The 27,530-nt window shown below is 39.9% G+C and overlaps 1 protein-coding gene across 5 annotated transcripts in view; it reads left to right on the top strand.

Annotated features, from left to right (window-relative positions):
- Positions 1 to 27,530, top strand: part of CHD1 (chromodomain helicase DNA binding protein 1) — a 101,742-nt gene that overhangs the window by 4,313 nt on the left and 69,899 nt on the right. For all 5 annotated transcript variants that reach the window (XM_061623161.1, XM_061623151.1, XM_061623133.1 and 2 more), the window contains exons 3-6: positions 14,785 to 14,983; positions 20,790 to 20,894; positions 21,612 to 21,679; positions 23,556 to 23,705. In XM_061623161.1, the coding sequence (XP_061479145.1) occupies positions 14,785 to 14,983; positions 20,790 to 20,894; positions 21,612 to 21,679; positions 23,556 to 23,705 (522 nt within the window). The remainder of the gene's footprint in view (positions 1 to 14,784; positions 14,984 to 20,789; positions 20,895 to 21,611; positions 21,680 to 23,555; positions 23,706 to 27,530) is intronic.

Below are 27,530 nucleotides of genomic sequence, written 5' to 3'. Positions count from 1 at the left end.
TGGGCAGCTGTCACTTGATCCTTAGCTATTCTAGCATAGACAGCTGTGTCACAAAGATGGTGGCTTGATTTGTAGACAGGTGATCCCACCAATACTACTTGTGGAAGCAGCCTGCAGTTCAGAGTGAGGTTTGATATTGCCTTCTTCTGCAGCCTGGTGAAATGTGGAGTAGAAGCTACTCAGACTTCCACACTCTCACTTCAGCCTTGGTCTCCTTCTGCAAGACTGCAAGAGGCTCAGGTGTGGCAGTAGATTGATAGTCTGTCATTTCCAAGAATATATCTGGACTTTTAAAAAATTCCAGTTTTTTAATGCAAGATTCTTCTTAGAAGATTAGAACTGCATGAGAGGCAATAAAATTGTGGATCCAACTTAGGATACATTATTAACGAGGGTCCTTTGTAGACACATGTTTCACATAGACACATTCTAGGTGTCTTGTGAATTAGGATCTTTAGACATTGGCGATAGTACGTTTTGGCAAATTTACCCAGTAATGTACACACACACTAATCTTACAAATGGGAATATTTATTGAGCATACACACACAGTATCAAAATATACACATTTAACACTTCAGTGGGGAATAGCACAGCAACAACACATTTATTTATTCAGTGAGAGAATTGGCTAAATAATCCTAACACCCTCAACATACATACACATGAAGGAGCAAGTACACAAAGCATAAGAGGATGGGTGGTTGAGTTCAGCACAGCTGAGAAAGGTGCACTAGCCTGCCCTTTCATTCTCTGGGCTCAGTTTGCAGACTAGGCCTCAGTCATGCACAGCTGAGCAGGGAAGGCCAGATGGTGGCCTCTGAAACACAAGTCACACACATAGTCAAAGGTAGGCAGAGGCAGCAGATGAGGAGGCTACAGTTTGTAGGGAAAGGACCTCCAGAAGATTGGATAGAGAGCAAGATTTACCTTTCTCAGTCCTGGTGGCCAGTGCTGAAGAAGTAGAACTGAGGCATGTTAAAACTCCTGGGTGAGGCAGGAAAATAGCAAAGGCAGTAGGCAGGCTCTGAAAATGGCTTCTTGAATCTCTGCTTTAGCTAGCAAAGATCCAGGGGAAAGCAGGAAAAGAGGGCTTTTGAAGCAGCTGCAGAAAGCATGGACCTCTGCTTTAGCAAGCAAAGGAAAAGCAGTAGAGTCAGATCTCTGGGTCCTGGCTCGCTAAGTAATTCAGCAAGTGATTTCAGGCAGAGTGATATTCAAGAGAGTGGAGCTGGGGATCCAGAACTTGCACCAGTGATTGAGCAAGTGATTCCATAGTGGAACTGGGTAACCAGAGCCCAGAACAAAAAAAGTCTCTAAGAGTTTAGTTTTTGTAACTTCCTGGACAAATGCCTCAAAGGAAAATCCAGTATTGATTGGATCAGAGAGGTGCCATTCCTCAATTTCCATATCCAGTTATGAGTCATGTATTTGGGCTCATGGGATTTTCTTTTGTGGAGACAGTAGTGGTATTCACTCTTTAGCTAGCTTGATTCAACAAGAATTGAACAATAGGCTCCTCTCTAAGGGCCAAATTTTTGCAGTGATTTTTTTGAACATATTTATTGAATTGCCAAAGGTGCATGTGCACTGCCTGTGCATGTGCGACATCACTTCCATGGAGGTGACCGATTTAACTCCTTCTGCTACTTTTTCCATCAGGTCTCAAGCAGCTTCCTTGCAAAGAGAACCAAACTGAAGTCCTTTTAAAAATCATTTAGGCAATGTTGGGGTGGAGTGTCTCCCAGCTTTATAAACTAGTAGCTAGCCTGCCAACAACAGATAAAGTTGCCAGATCGTGTCCTGTTAGTTTTGATAAAACTAGTTTTTTATAGTTTTGTAGTAGTGTATTTGGTGGAATAATTCATAAACATGTATATTTGCCATACACATGGAATTTAAAACAGATTTCCAATTGCCATGCCTATTAGTAGGTTGATAAGAAATAAGACAGGATTCTAAACAAGCCACCATTACTTTCTATAAAGATGTTCTAGAAGTCTGTGAATGATCAAGTCTGCCTGTCCATTTTCTCCTCTTACCTGCTTTGTTAGTATGAGTGGGAAAGTTTTGGCCAGAAAGTTGTGGAATGTAATAGGTTGTATTTGATGGCTCATCTACAGGAGAGTCCCCTCAAGACCTCCCAAAATGCCATTTTCCCTTAGGAACTACATTGGGGAAAGTCACTGTGAAGCAGCCTGAGAAGGGTTTATCACCAGCTAATACTTGTGCCCCATCCCTGTTCATACATCCCTGTGTTTGTATTCTAATAGGAATGTGTGTTGAATACCCTAATGATGGACTATAGCTGTGTAAGAATGAAGGAATATGACACACAGGGAGGCAGACTAAGGCTAGGCAACAGATAAGAGGCCAGGGGACTGAGGGAATGAGATACAGAGGAAGCTGGAGGAGGGATGGACAAGCTCGAAAATCAGGTGGAATCTGGGGTTGTAGGAGAAAAGGACTATAGGAAGCAGGTAGAAAGGGATGAAAGGGGGCAGCTGAGTCTGACTCTTGCTCACCACATTTGAATTCATGTTCTTCCCATTTGGTGGGCATCAGATGAATATAGTGTAGTGGTTAAGAGGCTGAGCGTACACAAAAGGAAGTCCCTGGTTTGAATGTCTGTTATGAATTCACAAGGTGGTGCTTTTGTCTGAATCCTCATCTGTAATATGGGACAATGCCAACAACCTACCTTACAGGATTTTGTAAATAATACAGTATGTGTATGTATGTGAAACACACTGGACACTAAAGCACAATATAAATGGTGGTATTATCTTTGTCCTGTAGAGTTTGCCATTTGACACTGATCTTAAGCATACTTAGGGGACATAAGCTTATTAAAATCATGAGAAAATATGATATAGTGGTGCAACATTTGGTTGGTTGAATAGATCAGTTGATTAGAATATTTACTAAATAATGCTTTGATTAATCAAGTAGCATATTTTATAATAAATAATAAAATAAAATTTTATTTATGAGTCGCCTATCTGGCCGAATTAACAGCCACTCTAGGCGACGTACAGCAATACAATAAAATACAATATAAAACACTGAGGGCCACAATCAATAGTTAGACTAAACACTACAATTCTGATTAATAACAGTGTTAAAAGCTAACCCACCCCAGGGATCCCATAGGCCTGCCTGAACAGCCACGTCTTCAAGGCTCGGTGGAAACCTATCAGGGAGGGGACATGGTGAAGGTCGAAAGGAAGGGAATTCCAGAGGGTGGGGGCCTCAATCGAGAATGCCCTCTCTCTAGTCCGCACCAGCCTCGCTATTTTAACTGGTGGGACTGAGAGAAGGTCTTGTGTGGCTGATCTCGTCAGGAGGCATAATTGGTGATGCTGGAGGCGCTCCTTCAGATAAACTGGGCTGAAACCGTATAGGGCTTTATAGGTCAACACCAACACGTTGAATTGGGCCCGGCAAACAACTGGTAGCCAGTGTAGATCTACTAACACCGGAGTGATATGATCATGGCGACGGCTGTTCTTAATCAATCGTGCCGCCGCATTCTGTATCAGTTGTAATTTCCGGACCGTTTTCAAGGGTAACCCCACGTAGAGCGCATTACAGTAGTCTAAGCGGGAGGAGACCAGGGCATGTATCACCCGTGGGAGCAGATGGACAGGAAGGTAGGGTTGCAGCCTCCTTATCAGATGTAATTGATACCAAGCTGCCCGGCTCACTGCTGAAACCTGAGCCTCCATGGACAGTTGGGAGTCAAGAATGACCCCGAGGCTGCGGACCTGGTCTTTCAGGGGTAATCTTACCCCATTAAACACCAGGTCTATTTCTCCTAACCTTCTCTTGTCTCCCACGAGTAACACCTCAGTCTTATCGGGGTTTAGTTTCAGCCTATTCCTTCCCATCCATCCACTTACGGATTCCAGGCACTTGGACATGGTGTCCACAGCCAACTCTGGTGAGGACTTAAATGAGAGATAGAGCTGAGTGTCATCCGCATATTGGTGGCACTGCAGCCCAAATCTCCTGATGATGGCCCCCAGCGGCTTTACATAGATGTTGAATAGCATGGGGGAGAGGATAGAACCCTGTGGCACTCCACAATTGAGAGGCCAAGGGTCTGAAACCTCATCCCCCAATGCCACCTGTTGATGTCTGTCTGAGAGATAGGAATGGAGCCACCGTAAAACGGTGCCTCCTATTCCTAATCCCACCAGGCGATCTAAAAGGATACCGTGGTGAACGGTATCGAAAAATATTAAAACTAATTATTTACATGTTGCTTAATAGTCAGAATTTCTAATAACTTCTTGATTGAGTGACAGCCCTAGCAACAAGGAAATGTGTCATATCCAAGAAAAAGTTTATTGGGACAAAGCCTGTTCTTTATTCCCTGGTGTATATCCTCAAACTGATTCTAGATTCTCAGTCTACCACAGAATTAAGTAAATTACTGTCTTCTGCCCCTAGTTCTTTTTGTGTCGACTCTAAGACAAGTTTTAAACCATATTAATAAATTATAAATCATGTTCTTTCTGTTGGCACACTGTCCTTTTGTCTGACCATGGCTATAATCTAAATGAGGAGCAGTGACTTCTCTAATTACAATAAATACTTTGAATTCAGCCAATTTGACCTACAGTTGATTTTCAGATGAGGCTGGAAAGTGTTGATTTCTTTTTTCAGCTACAATTGCATTGAATAGGTGTTACTAGTTTTACTTTGGACACATCGTGAGAAGACATGATTCACTAGAAAAGACAATAATGCTGGGAAAAACAGAAAGGACTAGAAAAGAGGAAGGCCAAACAGGAGATGGATTGATTCCATAAAGGAAGCCACAGACCTGAACTTACAAGATCTGAACAGGGTACCTGTACAGGAAATAGTTTTAAGTTTAAAACAAAAGTTCCTTGCTGTGCTTAATGGATTAAGTATGGCATACCTTTTGAAAAGAAATGAACAAGAGGGTTCTGAATGTGCATTCCATTGAGCCCTCCTGCTTTTGTGAACTGGAGATTTTAACTTAAGGTTATTGCTTCTTAATTTTGTTGGGGCAACGTGTTTAAGTGCTTGAGACATTGGAGATGTACAATAAACCAGTGTCTTCACAATGTAAATTCTCATTATAAAATTGCTTCAAATAAAATTGCCCGCTCTTTGGAAGGGCTACAAAAGGTTATTTTATTTAGAGAAGAATAGAAGTATATCCTTCAACATGACATTGAAATATAGACTACATTGTACATTATACTATACCTTTGTGAAGTGGTAATATTAGGTGTGCCTGTCAGTTGCTTGAGATCACATAACATAAAAAGCTGCTATACTTTCAAAATCCTGTTCATCTATTGGACTAATTTTTTACAGTGCCTTGGCAAAAGTAATCAGACCCCTGACCAATGCTCTTGTATTACTGAATTATGAATTGTACACTGTAATTTCGTTCTGTATTATACAGCCATGAGAGTGACTGTATACTATAGCCAGCATGGATTTGGAAGAATGTAGCTTGGAGGAATTTGGTAACATGTGCCTCTGAGCATATGGTGAGTGATGGCATGCCATCTGCAAAGATTCTTCCAAGCTACACAGGAAGTGGATTGCACTGTGAAAGACCAACCCAAATTGTATTTGCATTTTTACAAATTTGTAGGACAGTACAGTATCTCAGAGGAGATCAGGTCTCCTGCTCCCCTGGTGCATTTACTAAAGCTGCCCAATTTCCGTGCTTTTTAAAGTTTGATAGAAATATCTGTTGGCTATAGGTATGTTCTTAAATCACAAGGTTTTTTGCCTATTACTAAATGATACTTTATTTTGAAACACTGAAACTCACAATTATTGTAAGGCAACATTGGTTTTGGGTTGGGAAATGTTTGTAAGAAACGTAAAAAAATGAAATTTGTTGCATAAGTATTCAACCCCTGTACTGTGGAAGCTCCCAGTTTACACAGATGAAAGAAATTGCCCTATCGAGGACACAATTACCTTGCCATTGGCCTCCACCTATGAACCATTAAAGTTGCTGTCACATTATCAGGATAAAAACCCCACTGTTGAAGGATCATTGGTCAGGCTGTGGATCTGAAGGAAAATGATGACCAAAGAGCATTCTACAGACGTGAGAAATAATGTAATACAAATGCATAGATTAGGAAAAGGGTACAAAACAATATCCAAGTGTTTGGATATCCCAGTGAGCACAGTTGGATCGATCAGGAAGTGAAAGCTGCATCACACCACCCAGGCCCTCCGAACTTGGCGCTCGATCAAAAAAAAAGAGAGGTGAGAGAAGCCACAGAGAGGCCAGCTATCACTCTGAAGGAGCTACAGAGTTCAGTGGCTGGGAGTAGAGTAATGTGCACCAGTCAACTATATCAAGAGCTCTGCATAACACTGGCCTGTATGGGAGGGTGGCAAGGAAAAAGCCATTACTCGCAAAGTAACATCTGAAAGCACATCTGGAGTTTGCCAGAAAGCATGAGAGTGCCCCAGCTGTGATATGGGAAAAGGTTTTGTGGTCAGATGAGGCCATAGAGCTTTTTGGCCAAAACTCAAACCTCTATGTGTGGCACAAACCTAACACTGCCCATGCCTCAAGACACACCATCCCTACAGTGAAGTCTGGTGGTGGCAGCATCATGCTGTGGGGATGCTTCTCATGAGCAGGGACTGGGCATCTTATTATAATTGAAAGAAGAATGGATGGAGCAAAATACAGGGAAATACTGCAAGAGAACCTGCTTCAGGCCACTAAAAAACTGAATTGTGGGAGGAAATTCACTTTTTAACAGGACAGTGATCCCAAGCACAAGGCCAAAGCAACATTGGAGTGGCTCAAGAACAAAATTGTGAATAACCTACAGTGGCCCACTCAAAGTCCTAATCTCAATCCCATTGCGAATCTGTGGCGCTCTTTGAAAATTGCGGTCCACAAACAACGTCCATCCAACCTGAACGACCTGGAGAGAATCTGCCAAGAAGAATGGGCCAAAATCCCTCCAACACTGTGTGCAAAGCTGGAACATACCTACCCCAAAAGACTCCAAGCTGTTATTGCAGTGAAAGGTGACTCTACGAAATATTAATGTGTGGGGGTTGAATATTTATGCAAGCAACATGTTTCAGTTTTTTATGTTTCTTACAAACATTCCCAACATAAAACCAATGTCACCTTAACAATAATTGATTTTGAGTTTCAGTGTTTCAAAATAAAATAAAATAACATACAGAAAGAAATTACAATGTACCATTTGTAATTCATTAATATGAGAGCATTGGTCCCGGTCTGATTACTTTTGCAAGGCACTGTAGTTTTGTTTTGTTTTTTTCTCAGATGAGAATATGCTGCAGCAAACCTTGGGCTCACACACTCTTCTCTCTCCCCTTTTCCATTTGTGAGGGGAGGAGATTGGAAGCTTCCACTTCTGGTTTCAGATAAACCACAGTTGATGTCGTGTCAGCCATCATACACAGCTGGCCCACAAAGTATCAGGGTGGTGTACAACAACACGTGTACAATAAAACATTAAAAACCATTAAAACAGTGCAAACGCGTACAGGGCCAAGTTGGTGAATTATTATTAATGCTGAGCCAGAGTGAAGTAGTAGAAATTTCTTTTATTTCTCTTCTAGATTGCGTGTTCTGTTGATGCCTTTATCTCAGTATTGACCAATACAAATACCTTTATTGGTTTTAACATGCTAGATGTTCTGTAACGTAGGCCTGCATACAAACAGATACTGAGAGGTTGAAAATCCTTTTGAAAAGTCATGGGCTAAAGGAAATAGACCAATCCTTACAAGGTTACTGTACTAAGCCATTCTTCTCAGGTAACTTTCTATCTTGGAGGTAGAACACTATATAGGGAGCTGGTACTGTGGGCTTTCCATCCAGGGATTTTTATAACTTGTCAATTATTGTAAAAAGGAGGTGGTCATACTCCATCATATTCATGACACAGGGTATATATTGTTTCCATGTGTTTCTGAAATGCATTTGGTGTTTTATGGTCCGCTATTGGTTGCCTCCGCAACACAAACCATTAGAAAAAGCAGAGCATAAGCTTGTTAGCAGAAACAAGGAACAACTAGTCAGCTTAGCTACATAGCCATCTCTTTACTTGACAAAATTTCTCTCATTTATTGGCTCCATGATTTGCAAAATTTCAAGATATCTACTTTCCCTATTAATGCATCTCTCATCTCTAAACTCTTTGTATGATTTTTTCCTTCAGTTTCATCTTCCATTCATCGATAATACTCTTTTGCAAAATAACTAAAGATCATGTAAAAACAATTATGGTATAAAAAATCCTGTTATGAAAAGTGAAAGTACAAGCAGAAACACCACTTAAACCTATTAAAAATGTTACAATTTGTTTTAAGGCTACTAACCCTGATGGCCGTGCTCTACACCTCGTCAGAGGCAGTATGCTTTTGAATACCAGTTGCTGGAAACCATAGTGCTATTGTGCTCAGGTCTTGCTTGCAGGCTTTCTGTAGGCATCTGATCCGCCTCTGTGAGAACAGAATGTTAGACTAGATGAGCCACTAACCTGATCCAGCAGGTTCTTCTTATGTTCTCCCAGTGTGTGTGAACCTAATTCACAAGTGTTGTGAAATATAATATAAGCTGAATATGTTAACAGAATGTATAAAGTCAGTTACTGAATGAAGCTCATTGTTGAACAGGAATCGAAACTCATCATATACAATACACTGTACCACAGTACAAACTTTGCTGATATGCTGTCTGTGTTACTGTCTTCATTAGGAAGCTAACTGTTCCTAATATTTGTGCCATATTATGATACTTTCTTGCTTTATGAACTGGTAGCAGGAGTAATGCTAAATCGTAAATGAATATAATTCACAAGCTAGTACTTACTACTTTGAAAAATGCATAAGATATCTGATTCTGGAAAAAAGACAATTTACTAGTGATATTTTGGTGTCATTAATGTAATTTATAAAACAATTATCTTCAGATAATCCAGATTAATTGGAGCAGGAATTTTTTCCTGTCACATGATGATGTAGAAATAGCCTATTTTGTAACCACACCCTGTTCCTATAGGAAACATCCTTTAAAAAATAATCTGGTTATGTTCTTGTTGCAACACTTTATGCAGTAAGAATGTTATTTTCACTTGCACATTAAATCTAATTTTGCGGGATAGACAGAAAAGTGATAGACTTAAGAACCTCAGTGGATTCCATAAAAAATGAGAGATACTCCTTAATCAAATAATTCAATGTTATTTTTTTTCCTAAAAATAAATGATCAATTTGGTTTAGGGTATGAATTTTTTAAATATCAAATATCCTATTTAATTTGGAGCAAAGTAAGAGTAAATTTTTTGATCAATCAAGATCTTGATGTTTGCCCCTTTATATTTGTGGCAAAATATTAAGTATAAAACTCATTACACTGCTTTTTGATATATTTTACTTTTCTAACGTACACAGAATACTTTTAGCATCACTTACTAAAACATGCTGAGGTAGGTAAATATACTGTGCTGGAGCAGTTTCTACAATTTAGGAGAAAAATTGAGGTCCATACATTTTGGATTGTACTCAGAGCAGACCCATTGAAATTTGTGGACCTGCTAGGTAAAGTCCATTGATTTCAATAGGTCTACTTTTAGTTGGATACAATCCTTTGCATTGGCTTATTAACCAGCAGTTGTTTGTGTTAGTGTCCTGTCCCTATATTGAAGTCCCGTAAAAATTTATGTTCTGATTTGTCTAACCAACAAAGCTACGTAATGTACTTATGAGAGAACCAGACATCACCCTAGTCTGGAACAGATTTTCTAGATGCCATCTTTCAAAATAGCTGTCGCCAAATTTTAACTATACTCATTTTGGTTCCTAGAACACTTACAGACATCTTTCTGTTGTCTGAATATATGTTTTTGAGGTCAAGGAATTCAAATACAAGATTCTTAAATTCATATGGATGTTAGATTTTATGGTAAACAAGTTTCATGTTGTTTATTATACCAGGTTGTTGGTATTGAACATAATTTTGCGAAAGATATATTATTACAGTGAAATAGTAATGTACACAACAAAGGCATACATTTGATATATGCAAACACTCTTAACTTGCTTACACATAAATTATTGTCAGGATGGAGCAAATACGAGTGTGACAATAGTTCCTCCTTTTTATCTCTTCAGCTACAATTTTTTACATTGTTCTCCACATTTACAATACTCTGTGCAAGACACATACTTTAAATGACATTTGCATCTACTGGTGACACAAGGTGTGCATGTGCACTGTACAAGTAGCTTAGAAGGTATCATGTTAAGTCATAGTTCAGGCTTTAGGATACCACTTGGTGTCGCATCCAGCGGAAAGAGGTAAGCATGCCTGAAGAATAAAAAAAGTGTCTTCTCAAATGTCCATTTCTAATTGAGAAAGATAGAGGATGTTCTGGTATGTGTTGGTGCATCTGCAGTTAATACTGAAGGTTGTCAAATGTTTTACATTTCATTGATGGATGTAAAACCTTAACAAGATATTCCTTCACTTTGTTGAGTGTTCCCTGAGTATTTTCGTCTGCAAAACCAAGTAGAAACTTTTCTGGTACTGCTTTCAAGGCCGATGGCTTTGTTCCTGCCTTACTTGTGATATCACAGCCTGTAATGATATGTGCCTTAATTAGAATACTGCACACTGTAGCTCCAAGATGCTTTGCAAGTTTGCGAAGAGGTACGTAACACACTTTGTCTCTCCTACTTTTATCTAAATTTCTGCCAAACTATTTGTGAATAGCTCAAATATATGTTGAAGGAGGAGTACAACTACATCGGTGTCATTGGATATTACAGTGAGGCATTTCATTCCTGACTGAACAGCATGAAATAGATGGATTATCATTCTAGCATCTGCTTCTTTAACAGAGACTTTAAGCTCCGAGCAGGTTTCAGCCTCCTGCTTTCTAGCTGTAAGTGCATGTCTGTTATCATTGTCTCCTGCATGGTTCTACTTAATACTGTAATCATGGTCGTCACTTTTGCATTGTCGATGAAACAATTACTGGTGCCAATTGGAACATATCTTAGTTTTTGTTGGAAGATCAGAACCTGCCCATCTGAACGGGAATAGGAGTGTCGCATTCTATCTTCATCACTTTCATTGGATCAGCAGCAGGGATGTGGAGTCGGAGTCGGGAGCAATTTTGGGTGGAGTCAGAGTTGGTAGAAATGTACCGATTCCGACTCTGACTCCGACTCCTTCATAAATGGCAAATGTATATTAACTAGTAATAACAAATTTATTGTAGTAAAATGGTAGCACAAGGCATTTCATCACCACGTGAATCCAGAGCTTGGAAAAGTTACTTTTTTGAACTACAACTCCCATGAGCCCCAGGGATTGGTTCAAAAAAGTAACTTGTCCAAGCTCTGGATTCACGTGGTGGTGATGAAATGCCTTGTGCTACCATTTTACTACAGTAAATTTGTTATTATTAGTTAATATACATTTGTCATTTATGAAGGAGTCGGAGTTGGACAATAGAAAAATAGAGTCGGAGTCGAAGGTCTGGCATACTGACTCCACAGCCCTGATCAGCAGTCTTTCATTGTTCTCTTTCTCCCTTTCTAAGGGACTGCTCAGTATAGCTAACAAACACAAAGTCTACTCTGTACACTTTGGTATTGCATTGCATTTGCCCAAAGTTTGTCAAAAGCATTTTTAAATATTTTCATATCTTGTACTCTCTGTTGGTGAACTTGTGACATAAAATCTACAATAACAGCAATTTCCATGATGCCACGTTGTTGAAAGCAGTAATCTAATGGTACCACTTGCTTCTCAGGCTCAGCCAGCAGAATATAATTTACTGGCTTAGTGGGAAAGCCACTGTCATCAAACAGCATATTTGATGACGATAGATCATACTTTAAAATATACTTCATGCTTTTCCCGCTTTCTTTAGCTATATATACACACACACACCTTTTTTTTTGGTAACCTAGTGTAGACTTTGATTTTGGAATAGGCATTGTTGTTTGCCTCTTCGTTGTTGATAGTTTCACCTTTGTAATGATGTACAAAGATTTTTTTTAGTTTTCTTCACAAACCGTTTGCTTCTAAATGTTCAGTAAAATTCACCATGTTCTTTCACTATCATGAAATGGAGAGCAGTCTCTCTAGTTACACTTTGTTGGGTGATGAAATTATGAAGGTATATCAGACTGGACGTTTCATATGGATTGCCTCTATTGATTGTGAATTCACAGAGCACGGTAACAGACAATAACACAATGAAGTCCCAGACAATTCATGGTGAACAGTTGCCTCACTGTAGTTGGTATTGTTAGCATCAATTATTTCTCCAAAAGAATTGCATATTGCTAGCACCTCATGATACATGGCTCCCATTCAGTGACGTACATTTGTAGTCCTGTCTGTCCAATTATTCCTTTTGAGCTCTTTTGAGATCTCTATAATTCGTTCAAGTTTCATGTCCGGTGACACAGCACTGAATAGCAGGTTGCTTTGTCATGCTAAAAATGGCCAGTAGTAAACTTCTGGATTGACAACCGCAGGATGATCTGTTGGTAATCTCATTTTTTACAGATACTATGATGCATACTGTAAGTAGTTAATACTATAAACCAGTAATCGGTCCTTCGTTGATAATACTTTTAATTTGTAGGTACTGAATGATAACAATATGATTATATTATTTGACGTGATGGCAGTTTACTGGGTTTGTGTGCGTGTGTGTTTCTAAAAGGCTAGGCTAATGTTGGGGCTGAGAAGGGCTATGTCTTGACACATATCTGAAGGCAATTTCTGTTGGAATAGGCAAATGTTGCATGTTCCCTTTAAGGGATATTTGGGGAATATCCCATGTACCTGTTTTACCATGATATAACTTCCTAATGGGTGGGGTTACTTACCTGACTTCCTCATCCTTTGTCCTGGGGGATTTTGAATATTCTCCATTGCTGATCTATCCACCTTTGAGAGAGGCCACATGGCACAGATGTTCTCTCTGAGAGCATCAATACTAAAACACTAAAATGAACTGAGACTCCTATTTTCTTTCTTCTAAGCTAGAGCCTATGTTCCTAACATATGAGGTCGTAAGTAAACATTCTTTTCTTTTACCTAAAAGATTGTGTCTGTTGTTGTTTATATAGAGAAAGGTGGGGCTGGTTTATTCTCATTCTGCTGCTTGTATTTTTATATCTCTGCTAAGAAATAGGACCAACCAAATTAGTTCCTATTTCTGTGTGTATTTTTATAATACCGAACAATTTCTAGATGTCATTGGTGACCTGGTAACTTGTTAATGATGAGTCTGCCAGTTTATAGAAAAACTCTTGTATACAGTAGTTATATTACTGCTAATAACTATGTAACTATGGTGGTGTTTCTTCAAATGGTTGCTTTTTAGAAAAGGAGCTACTGTCTCTAGTCCCAGTGGTAAGCCAGTTGTGTTGTGATTACTCATATTCGTTAATTTACAATGTCTTGAGCAGATGTCACCAACATGATGACTGTGGGCACAATGGCTCCATTAAGTTCTTCCACTGGCACCCACAAAGTTTCTGAGCCCCCCACTCACTGCTCCCTTGGTCATGAGATGGTGAGGATCATTACCTTTTTCTCCATTGAAAAGTACATAGAGCTGAAGGAGGAAGTTGGAAGAATGATGCTATTTCAACTATATATGCTTTTCAAAACTTAGATTAATTCTACTGGATCCCACTTGTATCCACCTCCCTTGGAAAAGGAAAGTGTGTGCAAGCATGCTTTCTGTCCTTCAGGCAGTGTGTGTGTGTGTGTGGGGGGGTTGATCCACAAGAGATGGGAAAGACATGACTAGAGGGGATGGTGCCCACGATACTTGCTCAGAAATCCATTGTGCCCATAGTTGGTGACCCCTTTCTTAGGATCACTTTGCCACAATTTAGTGAATATATTGTGTGCCAGCAATATATCTTATAAAATGTGTTAAGAAAATACATGCCTTTTCTTCATTACTCATACTGAAAAGTGGTCTATGTGCCCTTGCCAGTATTATTGAGTATGACATAGTGTAACTTTTATCTTATGAAGTGGGCCTAGGTTAGTAACACCAGTTTCTTCAACATTAACAAAGGTTTATGACCAAATGTGTAAGAACAGTGAAAAACATTGATGTATGTCTGTTTTATAGCATATGTTAGAAGTATATGTTAAGTATGGCTTATCATTAAGAGATTCTTCTAAAACAGTTCCAAATAATGATTATCCCTTATTTATACAGTTTATGCTTCTATGCCCCCCTCTTTTAGACAGAGAAGAAAAAGAAACTTAAATCTATATCTGTCTGTATGCATGTAAGCAAAGACACACATGCAACTGCATGTCCACAGCTCTAGTGCATGTGGCAAGGTCTTGATAGTTTGGAGCCTTAACCATTAACATTTGAACAATTGTCATCTGGATGGGAAGACATCTGTCCAGTATGTTCAGTTGCCTAGCAACTAGATGTCTGAGGTCATTCCATTCTGTACCATATCATGTGTTCTAAGAACGCATCCCCCAAAAAGCTTATTCAAGGCTTCTAAATTCATTGACAGTCCCTTTTGAGAGATTTATGGGGAGAACTCCAGTTTGCAGATATAAGCATTACTGCAAAGACTGAAAATCAGCTGAACATCATGTTGAGCCGCAGCATGTACTATCTGACACTACGGGGCTTTTAAATGATGGATAAACATCTGGATCTGTTCTTCATCACTCTGATAATATTTACTTTTTATTTATAATTACAGTCAGTCAGATGATGATTCTGGTTCAGCATCAGGTTCTGGATCTGGTTCAAGTTCTGGAAGCAGTAGCGATGGAAGTAGCAGCCAGTCGGGAAGCAGCAATTCAGACTCTGATTCAGAGTCTGGCAGTCAATCAGAATCCGAGTCTGACACATCTAAAAAGAAAGTCCAAGCTAAACCTCCAAAGGTCGATGGAGCTGAGGTAATCTAGACTCAGATATAATTGATTCTAAATGAATGGTGTATTAAGTGAGCGTCTGGATAGATAGTGTGAATTAGAAAACATTTTAGTTAAATGAGATGTTGGAAATCTGATGAAAAATATTAGATGGCAGCTTTCTGTCACTGCCAAACTTTCACCTCCAAGAAATTCCCAGTGTATATAATCATTGATGTTAACTTCTGTATGAGATATTTAGCTGTGTAGGTTGGATTCAATGCTGCCATTCTGTTTGCTTTACAGAATGTACCCCTCATCTCCCCTGCAGCCCCCAGCACAGGGGACACTTTTCAGAGTAGATTTTGGAGGGGGATAGGGAGCAGAGAGAAAGGGGAAATCTGGTTGAGCGAGCAGAACTCTGTCTGTGCAAAATTGGTTGCAACCCTATGTGCCCTTTCTGTTTCACTGAGTCAAGCATCAACTTAAACTTGCTGTGTCCCCCCTCTGAATTATGGAAAGTGGCACTGTCCTGCTCCCTCAACCACCACCACCACCACCTTGTTTGTAATAGATGATGGGCATGCTATTTATTTTTCCCCAAATACGTTTTTATATAGCAATGCTGCTTTATTTCCTCAGTCCTCACTATATCCACCAGGGTTACAGGCAAGTCTCGCCCCCCATGCCTTTTTGCATCCTTTCTTAAGATCATAGCTATGGGTTTGCTGCCTTAACCTGCTGCTGTACTCTGATGTAATTTCACTGCCACCATTTGATACTGTTTCACAACCCTTGTTTATATTTTTACCAGTCCTTATATGTATTATAGAGAGCCAGTGTGGTGTAATGGTTAAGGTATTGGACTGTATGACCTGGGAGACTAGGGTTCAAATCCCCACACAGCTATGAAGCTCACTGGATGACCTTGGGCCAGTCACTGCCTCTCAGCCTCAGAGGAAGGCAACAGTAAACCACCTCTGAATGCCGCTTACCATGAAAACCCTATTCATTGGGTCGCCATAAGTTGGAATCAACTTGAAGGCAGTCCATTTCATTTTCATTATACAGCCACAAGAGTGGCTGTATACTGTAGTCAGTGGGGATTTTTCACATTCCGCAATGTTAAATGGAAAATATCCCCCCATGCCATTCTGAGGCTTCCCATAAGCTCATTTCAAAACAAAACCTTACAAAACGTATAGTTCTGAACTCAGAAACGCTTGCTTAACAACCCTGTCAATTTTCATGGCGATACACAAAACAGTCAGAGAGAATCGAGAGTTCAAAGTCTAAAAAGAGAGAAAAAAACTCAGAGCCCTTTTGGACTTTTTTCTGCAAGTTCTCATAATCTGTTGAAATTCATTAAAAATCAGCCATGTTCACAGAGTACCTGTAATCCTAATACTGACCTTGCCCCATACTCTGACCTTCATCTACTGCAGTTTAAAAGTTGATTTTTAATTAATTTAAGAAATTTTGGCTGCAAGCCTATTATAACACGGGGCATGCTCAGTAAGGACCAACTGTCAGTGTTCTAAAAGCCTCACAGCTGCTGGGCTTGGCTAATCAGAGGGCCACACCCACACCAGACTTGATTTCACGTGAGACAGTCATGGCTTCCCTCAAAGAATCCTGGGAAGTGTGAAGGGTGCTGAGAGGAGACTCCTATTCCCCTGAGAGAATGGTTAACAGTCAACCACTCTGATTAAAGATCTGTGATAGAAACAGGGCGTCTCCTAGCAACTCTCAGCACCCTTCACTAACTACACTTCCCAGGATTCTTTGATAGAAGCCATGATTGGCTTTGAGTCATGGCTTTGAGAGAAGCCATGATAAATTGTTTTAAATTGTTTTTAAAAGATGTGTTTTTAAATTTGTATATTTGTTTTTAATGTTTTTAGTTATTGTAAACCGCCCAGAGAGCTTCGGCTATGGGGCGGTATATAAATAAACTAAATAAATAGATAAATAAATAATGATTGTCCAAAGTGTAATAGAGGCCTGGTGTGGATGTGGCCAGGGACAGCTTTGTTTTAAATTTGGGTGGGAGGTAGGGTTGCCAGGTTCAGGGCCTGAGACTGATCCTGTATCTTTAGGAGAAGAGAAAGTCAGTCAAGTGCCGGTGTTCTTGCAACATTGTAATGGGAAAAACCACAAGGTAGAATTGTCCCTTCCCCCTGCCCAACTGTGAAAGATACAGAAGACGTCTTGGTTGCCAGGCCCAGCCTGGTCAGTTTTACCTATCCTAATCATGATTGCATAGGAGTATATCCGATTCAACTCAATAATCATACAAATGATCAGACCTGCCTTTCCCCTCCTTCCCCTTTCCTCTCCCTTTCTCCTCCCTTCTTCCGCCTTCCCTGCCCACTCCAGCCCTCCGTCCCTCCCCCCCAGTCAGTTTTACCTATCCTAAGCATGATTGTACAGGAGTAAATCCCACTGAACTCAATAAACATGCAAACAACCACATCTGTCCTTCTTCTCCCCTCCCCCTCCTGCCTGCTCCCATCCCAGTCCTCCCCTCTGCCTTTCCACCCCTCCCCATCCCCCTCCTCCCTTCCCCTTCCCCATCCCCCTCCTCCCTTCCCCATCCCCCTCCTCCCTTCCCCATCCCCTGTGGTCAGTTTCACCTATACTAAGCATGATTGCCCTGTGTGTGTGTAAATCCCACTTAACTCAATAAGCATGCAAATGATCAATCCATTCTCAGCAAACTTGCACAGGATCCCATTTCTTACCTCCCGGATTAAAAAGCAGGGAAATTCACTAATAGGCAAAAAACCTTGCGGTTTAAGAATGTACCTATAGCTCACAGATATTTCTACCAAACTTTAAAAAGCAGGGAAATTGAGCAGCTATAGCGAATGCACCAGGGGAGCAGGAGACCTGAACTCCTCTCTGAGATATTGTACTGTCCTACAAAGTTGTCAAAATGCAAACACAATTTGGGTTCGTCTTTCACAGTCCAATCCACTTGCTGTGTAGCTTGGAAGAATTTGGTAACGTGCCTCTGAGCATATGGTGAGTGGTGGCAACACCTGTAATCAGCCCAAATAATAGAAAGAAGATATGTCCTGTGCTGATCGTGTTTTAGCCGGGAGGAAGACAGTTGATATAGTTATTAAGACAGTTATAGTTCAGATGGTCACTTTAAATATGTCTGATTTACTTTGCAATTTTAGTGAAGTTTTCTGTATGAAATCATTTGCTTTTGTTTCTATGAATATGTGAAGTACAGCAACACTTTGCAAAAATTATACTAAACAAACTCCTAACATAACTGACTTCTGCAAAATAGTCTCCAGTGGACCTCAGAAGTGTCTCAATTTGCACAAGATAAAACAGTGGGAGGTGAAATATATTCTACCAAAATTCTAGGTGTGCTCTATGTTTTTAATTGATCGTGAACACCTTGCCTTAAATAAAGTGGTTTAAACATAGCAGGCTGAAAACATGCATCCTCTTTTTTCCAACAACTAGAGTCATTGCTAAAGTAGCTGCATATTGTAATCAGTCTGATTTTACATTAAACTGCAGTTTCAGGTCCAACTGTTAATGCACCCAAAATAGAAATAGACCATAACCTCCAGTTTGAAACAAAAAAGGCTATCTTCACTATCATATGACATTGACCAATAAAAAGGCTTTGAAATTAATAAAAATAAATTTGACACAGATTTCTAGGATGAATAATGAGGGAAATAAAATTTTCTAGTTTAGATTCTCCGTAGAAACATTAGTAACACAGGAAAGAAGCAAAGTAAGAAAAACAGCAACAAACATACAAAAATATAGTTCTCCATCTTTGGAGAGGGCAGGTGTTTTCACCACTCACCATATGCTCAGAGGCACATGTTACCAAATTCTTCCAAGCTACACAGCAAATGGATTGGACTGTGAAAGATGAACCCAAATTGTGTTTGCATTTTGACAACTTTGTAGGGCAGTCCAATATCTCAGAGAGGAGGTCAGGTCTCCTGCTCCCCTGGTGCATTCACTATAGCTGCTCAATTTCCCTGCTTTTTAAAGTTTGATAGAAATATCTGTGGGCTTTAGGTACATTCTTAAACCACAAGGTTTTTTGCCTATTAGTGAATATGTATTATAGTAGCTGGCCAATAACCAAGCATGCCTTCTTCAATCAAAGTGATTTATTATATAACATTTGGATATGAACAAGAATACTTTGTGTTCAGGTTCTTAAGCGTGTGGTTACAAATAAACAGTCTTTACTCCTTAGTGAAGTATACTCATTGAATTGCTCAGTTAACACGAATAATAACAACCTGCTTCTCTACCCACACTACAACCACTCTTCCTACCCTTTCTTGAAACGCCCAGCCTCTCTGCTCTCCCAACTGCCAAACAGTCAAACACAGGCTCTCAACCCCCAATCACACTCAGCCAATCATAGCAGCCTACATCAACATTGTCTCACTCATTCCCCCCTCCCAACTCTCACCACTTACTCTAATCGTTCTACTATACTAACTTACCACATACAACATAATAGAACACATATAACATTTTCACCTACAAGTGTGGAACATTACAGGCATATCTTAAACATTCCTGATAAAGTCAGAAAGGAAGTACATGGACAGCCAGAATTCATTTACAGTAGGATAAATATGCCTGCATGAATGAGCCTTGTATTAAACGTTGCCAGTGCTTCTTTTAAATATGTTTCTTGTTGAAGAAACCAAACTGTTTAAGGTGTTATAAGATTTTATATTGGTCTTCAGCAACAAATAATTTCAGTTTATTGTATTTAGCAACACCCATGAGTATAAAAGTCTCTTTCATTTAAGTTGAGAAGGAATGTATAAAATAAATACATTAAAGAATCATGTCTCGTTTTTGTCACAAAAAAGGCAGAGCAATAAGTCTTCTAGATGCATTTTTAAAAATGACATTTCATTGGCTTATCAATATCACTGTAACTCTCTCAAGTTTTAATCAATTTAAAACACACACAAAATAATTTGTGAATGTTTTTAGTTGGAGTGGTTTGAATCTGGTGCACCATATTCTGGTGGGTCATACAAAATCTGCTTCTAAAGCCAGCATTAGATGTGTCTGTCACCAAAAAAAAGCGTCTTTGGAATCTAGTCCACAATAGATCCTCCACTATAGCATGCCTGCTGACACAGAGTGCTTAAGGGGATCTTTTAAAGATGCAAGATAATGGTGCTTCAGTTTGAAATTATTCTTTGTATAGTGTGAGTGGAAGGAATGTAAATAAGTTTTGATTATGTCCATTTGTTTTTTAAAGTTAGCTTGTGAACAAAATCTGAACAGTCACTAAGACAGGACTGGGGAGACTCTGGGCCAGTTATAGCCCCCCAAGGGGTCCACTTTGGGCCCTGAGCTGATTTTACCCAAACCACACCCACCAGCTGACATTGCTAGTAAGTGCACTCCAGTCCATCGTTCAGCTGATGGGCTGATCAGAGCACACCTTCAATTCCTTCCACGCTTCCGTGTGGAGGGGGGATGTTTAAATGCATGTTTCTATCCTGGGCAGATCAGAGCATACCTTCAGTTTCACTTTGAAGTCCTGAAAATTGGGCCTTCAAAAGGAAACATCACTTGACATCACTGAGATATCAGGTGATTGACAGGTGGGCAGCTGTGCCCACTTGTCAGCCTTGGCTCACCAGGGGTTGGGGAGATAACTGTCTGGCCCTGTGGCAAGAAAAGGTTCACCACCCACGCATTAGGATAACATTTCTTGCAACGTAGATCTACTTGTAAAACTTGTGGATTTGGCGAAATGAGATGTGTACTATACTGTTTGTATTTTGTGTGGCTACATAACATTTTCATTTGAATTTTACTTCAGTTTTGGAAATCAAACCCAAGTATTCTGGCTGTACAGAGATCAGCAATGCTCAGGAAACAGCAGCAGCAGTCAAAAGCAGTATCCTCAAACAGTGGCTCAGAAGAGGTGAATAATTAATTACAAGTTAATATTTTAAATGTAAACACAGATTTTTACTGCCCAGTATGTTAAAAGTGAAATTGAAGTCAAAGTGTGCTTTAAGTAAAGTTACAAATCAGTGACTTATGTAGCTCAGTAGATTCCATCTGTTCTCTTTCTTGGGACCAGTACAATATCTTTAACACGCTGATAATGGGCGCTAACTTCACTATATGGTTACATGACACTGTATTATTTCAGTTCCTGCCTCTCTACTGTCTGATTCTAAGGTTATGTGCTGAATAGCTATTATTCTAACGCCAAGTATTTTGTGATGTACCAATGGTTTGTTCTCCCTTTTGTTTAGTTCTGTTGTGATTCTCTGTATTGGTTTAATATATAAAATATAATAACATTTTTCCAAAAACAGATTGTACTGCATAATTACTGTCACTATTCACTAGATTTTAATCTATGTGTCTCTATCGCCTTGCAAAAAAACATACAAAACATACTTTTGCAATATTGATCTACCTGTTCTACTTTCATTCTCTGTGTGCAGGGTGGTGTTGGAATTAGTGCATTTTAAGTTGCACAAAAGCTTCTTTAGGACTGCTATTACTATATTGCAGACACTTTTCAAATAAATCAGGGTAAACTGATGTAGAAATGGAATCACAGTGTTGAATAGTGTAACTGCTTGTTTACATATTAATTGATCTTATATTTTATCTTTCAATGCAGGACTCATCAAGTAGTGAAGACTCTGCTGATGACTCATCCAGTGAAATCAAGAGGAAGAAACATAAAGAGTAGGAAATTAAGCATTAAATAGTTTGATGTAGCTTTTATAATCCATTTTATGTAGAACAAATAAGGCTTATAAGACCTGATCTTGTCAGTGTTATTTTATGGGGGGAGGGTGTTCTTAGTATTCAGTGAGTAATATAGGAAGCTGGTATAGCACAGTGGAGAGGAGAGCCTGGCTGGGAGTCCAGAGTCTATGAGTTCAAATCCCCACTCATGTCTCCTGGGTGTAAAGGGCCAGCTAAAGATCACCCCCACAGGGAGTGGCTCAGGGGTTACGTGCCCTGCCACCTGTGCAGCCGTGGGCAAGCTGCATAGTCCCAAGGAGCCCAGTTGCCCCCCAGCTGGTAGTTGCTGACAAGGAAGGGGCTGGCTTCTGCAGCTGTGGCAAGCTCAGCAGGCCCTAGCCAGCTGGGCAGGACTAGCCTCAGAGGGAAGCAATGGTAAACCCCCTCTGAATATCACTTACCATGAAAACCCTATTCATAGGGTAGTCATAAGTCGGGATCGACTTGAAGGCAGTCCATTTCATTTTTTTCAATATACTTGTTTATCTGCATACTTTGTATGGCCAATTATACAGAGGCATGTCAGGATTTGCATATTTAAAATCTTTGCATAGTAACATTCTCATTACAGAATACAGGCAACTATAACAGTATTAGGAATGCAATTGGCTAAAAAGTATTCCTTTTCAACAGGCTAAAGCACATTAAGCATAATCCAGTGAACTTTTTCTGTTCAGGTAGCCAGCCAAAATTTCTGTTTGCTATTACCCCATCCTTCTCCCACAGGGGGACCAGTACAGGTCTTTTCTCTGACATCACACAGGGGTTTGTATGAACTCAGAACACCTCCTGAGCACATTACAAAGTCGGAGACTATTCCGTGCCCCTTCCTCCTGAACTTGATGCTGGAGGAAACAAGAGTGGTTCTGTCTGAAGTTACACTGCATTTCTGAGGTTTTCAGAAGTGCCTCTGATGTATGGTGCAACATGAAGGTGCTCTTATCCTCTCCCTCAGCTTGTGATTATTCCCTGCTCCTTCTTCCATGGTGTTATCTACTGTGCTTCACTTTGGAGATGACCCAGCCCAGGGAATTGTCATTTGGATTACTCAAAGTAGTGCTTTGCATCAAAGGTGCTGAGTGTGCCTCCAAAAAAGCCCTGTAATTTTAAGGATGATCCCCTACCTGCAGGTACAAATTTAGAAGAGCTGAGGCTCATCAGAGGTGAGAACATTAACCATGGCCAGTATTGCTAATGTCTCTGCAGACTACTGCCAGACTCACTAAATTTAATGGAAGTTCAAGCTGTGTTGTTAATCAGCACCTTATTTTACTGAGGTTTACTTCATGTAATTTCCCCCCTAGAATTTACTTACTGCTTCTTTTATTTGATATGCGCAATATAGATGGCAGTAAAAGAAAGTTATTAATGTTGAAAATAGTGATTTCAATTATATAATTAGCATTCACGTTAATGAATCTGGAATTGTCTCTGATAGTACTTCTAGTGGGCTCCTGCTGGGAGGAAGGGGGGGGATATCGATCAATTGAGCAATTAATTAATTAAAAAGTGTATGAAAAGCTGTAGAGACACAGACAAAGTGGCAGATAAGTGTTTACTGAACTATTTCATAAATTCCTGTTAATTGTTTACATCCTTTATCCTTTTCCTGTAACCTCTCCTACATTACATTTCTACTTAACTTTGCTATTGTTCAACACTGTTATTTTCAAAATGTGTTTGGATATTGGCGCACTTCTTTTAAAATTTTATACTGAAATGTCTTAATTTTGTCTGCTAGTGAGATCATTCTTATTTCTGATTATCTATATTAGGTGTATAAATGTTCCTTTTGTAACTTTAATTTCTGTAGTGAAGATTGGCAAATGTCTGGGTCAGGATCTGTCTCTGGAACTGCTTCAGATTCTGATTTGGAAGAAAGCAGAGATAAAAGTAGTTGTGAAGAGAGTGAATCTGACTATGAGCCAAAAAACAAAGTCAAGAGCAGGAAGCCTCCAAGCAGGTATGTGACAAATATTTTAGATTATAAGTTCTTTCTTTCTTTCTTTCTTTCTTTCTTTCTTTCTTTCTTTCTTTCTTTCTTTCTTTCTGATAAAAAATATACACATCCTTCCTACATGTTGCCATCTAGGAGTCCAGTCACAAGGACAGAGGATCTTTAGAAGAAAGGCTTGTCTCCTGGCTGAGGAGACATCTCTAATTTTTTTTGCATAGATTCACTCTTTTTCTCGCTCCTGTTGTAGAATGGTGTGCTGCCAAGTTTGGACTGCTTTAGGCCACAGTTTGTCTTGGTTTGTTGACTAGAAGGAGAGAAGATAGAAACTCAGCCCAAGTAGGTTCAGTGTTCTTTCTCACTCATGGTTTCTGTGTTCCAAGGATAGGTGGAGCAAGTATTCCCACTGCCTCTCTTTCTATTAGTTAAGAAAGTTGGTTAAGAAAAGCATGAAGTTGCAAGAGGGATGATTATTGTCTTGGGGCTTAAATTCGTATCCCAGGCACCATAGGCCCAGCCAATCTTCAGTTATTCCTTCCCTGTCATTCCTATGTCTGCTAGTCTTTTCCTGTTTATGGCCTTCCGCCTTCTCCCTCATGTTTGTTTGTTTATTTATTTATTTATTTATTGCACTTGTATACCGCCCCATAGCCGAAGCTCTCTGGGCGGTTTACAGAAATCAAAAACATTAAAACAAATATACAATTTAAAACACATATTTTAAAAACAATTTAAAACACAATTTTAAAAATTAAAACAATATAAAAACAATTTAAAACACATGCTAAAATGCCTGGGAGAAGAGGAAAGTCTTGACCTGACGCCAAAAAGATAACAGTGTTGGCACCAGGCGCACCTCGTCAGGGAGATCATTCCATAATTTGGGGGCCACCACTGATTGGCTGATTCATCCTGAACCGTTGTGTGCCTTTTTCCTTAAGTATAGGGGATGAGACCCATAGCCGTTGTTCCCCTGGGATGTTCCCCCTGGACGTTCCTTTGAATGTTCCCTTGATTCCATCTGGAAGGGTGGTTATCCATGTGGGGTTCCACTGCTTCTTACTATGCTGATGTCTCTCTGAGGAGAGATGAGATTTACAAACAGCTACCTCTTCCGTAAGTAGAACAGGCTAGTTAGTTTATTATTTTCTGTTGTGTGTTGAACTCTCTTGTGTTATACCTAAATCCCTGGTTAGGTGTGCGGTTTTGAGGAATTGTCTTGCTGCTATATATTAAATGTGCACTTATATTTTTAATAAAGCTACTTCTTATTAACCTTGTGTATTCATTGAGTGAGACTAATTTGGTTCTGAATCCAGCACCTTGACCACTGACCACAAACTACCAAAGAAGGGATTGTATTTTGGTTTTACCGGAGGTTTCTGGACAAGGAGTGTTTGTTTGGCTGTTATCTTTTTGAACCTTGGTTTACCTATTTCTGGGCTCTTGAGTTCCCCTAGCTCAGATCTGAACCAGTGAAGGGGTGGTGGCAGCCTATCTTCTACCTTGCAGGGTTGGTGTTGGTTTGCACAGTCTTGGCAAGGGGAAATTGGGAATTGGGTTCCAGATCAATTGCCCAAGGTGGGGGAATTGGGTCTGAAGCATGTACCTTGACAGCCTGCGGGGACCAAGGCCATGACATGTTGTTAGTCTTTTGTTCAGAGTGGTAGTGTGAAACTGGCCCTTATGTAGGATTCTTGCTGCAGGGGAGGATATGGTGGCAGATTCATTAATAGAAGATACAAGTAGTGGAGCATTGGATGTTGGAGTACCCAAGGAGATCAAGCTGCCCATCTGAGCAAACTATTGGAAAACACTTAACCTTTTGCTGTGATTTTCCAAGACTTTATGGTGTCTGACATTTATGAGGCAGTCTCCTTAACCAAGGACTCTTGAGAGTCTCTGGAGGGAGCTGTGTTATGCAGGGATCAGGTGGATAGGAAAGTTGATCTTGCGTTCTGTAGATCTGGGTGGGTAACCTTTATTAGCAAGCCTTTTCAATAGACATACATGTTTCACATACACATGTTTTAGGAATGTCATGAATTAGGATCTTTAGACAGTAATAACTGCACATCTTGGCAGATATACCCTGTAACATATAGTCACACAGGTCTTTAAAATGGGGATATTTATTGAGCACACACAGAAAATCAAAATATACTTTAAAAAATCTATCTGAATTGGTGAAATAGATACCCCCAAATTAATTGACTTTATATAGGGATCATTTCACTGAATTAGAGGGAACTATTTATTTATTAACTTTATTTATTTATTAAATTTACATTTTTCCCTTCCTCCCAGCAGGAGCCAGGTGGTAACTAGTGCAACTGTGACAGATATTGCCTCAGCATTATCGCTGGTGTCCAGGGTCTCTTTGCTATGTTGCATCAATTCTCATTTACGTGTTTCATACATCATCCTAGGTAGTCAGACCTTGGAGATGCATGTACCATATGAGGACGTGACAGCTGCCAGGGTCATAACCAGGAAAAAAAAGATTTGTCCAAGACTCTGGGAAAGAAAGCAGGTTCACCAAATTTGTCCTCACCTCTGCTGAGCTTGATCGGAACAGCCTGTTTGGAGAGCAGATAGACAAGGCAGCCATCAGTCAAAGAATAAATCCACGCTTAGGTTTCCACTGTCTTCATGGAAGCCCCTGGCTAAGTCAGCCCAGATCGATGGGAATGGCTGCTCAGCATGATTCTTTTGCCAGAAGAGCTCACTTGCACATGATGCTCTAAGTCCTCCAAGTAAGCAAGGGGTAGCTTCTAGGGCTCTTGCAACCATAGATGGAGTTCTCATAAGAAGGGAGACCTCCAAGAAAGAGTGACTGAGCCTTAGGTGACCTCCTCATCCCAGATAGGAGGGCACTTTCAGCTATTCTTTCCAGTCGGTAAAACACAATATCTCAGACCTTTGGATGTGCAAGGCAGTTGGTATTGGGTTTTCATAATTGAAACATGGAGTTTCACAATTATGCCATTGAACAGATTTCTAATGTCTCCGTGCTTAGTGCTGTTAGCAGAATTAAGGCTCATGCAAAAAACAGTACAAAGACTGATGGACGCTGAAGTAGAGGAATTGGTGCTTTCTCATCGAAGGAGTATAGAAGTTTTCCTATTCCTATGCCTAAAAACTAATTAACAAGATGATCCAGATAAATCTAAAAAAGAATCAACAGATTTCTTCAAATACATCAGCTCAAGATGGAGTTGCTGGTGTCACCCTGTGAGAATTACACTGAACAAATTCCTTATGCCTACATATCTCAGGAATATGTATCTCCCAGTCAGATGGCCATAGATCTCTTCACAAGAAATAGCACAATCAGTACTGCTTCTGACCTTTGAGGCATACTACCTCACCCAAGATGTTTCTTAAAGTCCTAGTAACAGTGATTGTTGATGCATTTCTTGATAGTGTCTTCATCAGGGCTTGGGCCTAGGCAGAAATGAAGAGAGGCTAAGAGTAACCTCCCTCCATGATCCCTGGTTTGTGGTCAGCCAACCAACAGCCGTCTAGGTTCCATACAGTGTCTGCAGCATCTCAGAGCAATCATGGACACTAGGATCCAAGTCTTTCTGTTGGAAGAGTGGATTCTTTGGCTCTGGAATCACTAGATCATTCACTAGATCAAAAGATGTGACCTCGCCACACCATCCTGTGTTGGGACTGCTAGATTGTGATGAGTTGTCAGAATATGTTATCTGTGAATTCTTCTTCCTGAACTTTCTCTGCTGAGTCTTTCTGTTTTTCTTGTGTGGGTTCATTGCCTTAAAGTTCTTTGCTTAGGTGTTCCTGTTTCCTAGCTCGGAATAGTTCTTTGAC

The sequence above is a fragment of the Rhineura floridana genome, chromosome 1 (assembly GCF_030035675.1).
Source record: "Rhineura floridana isolate rRhiFlo1 chromosome 1, rRhiFlo1.hap2, whole genome shotgun sequence".
Classification (NCBI taxonomy): domain Eukaryota; kingdom Metazoa; phylum Chordata; class Lepidosauria; order Squamata; family Rhineuridae; genus Rhineura; species Rhineura floridana.
This window is presented reverse-complemented; position numbering and strand designations above follow the sequence as displayed.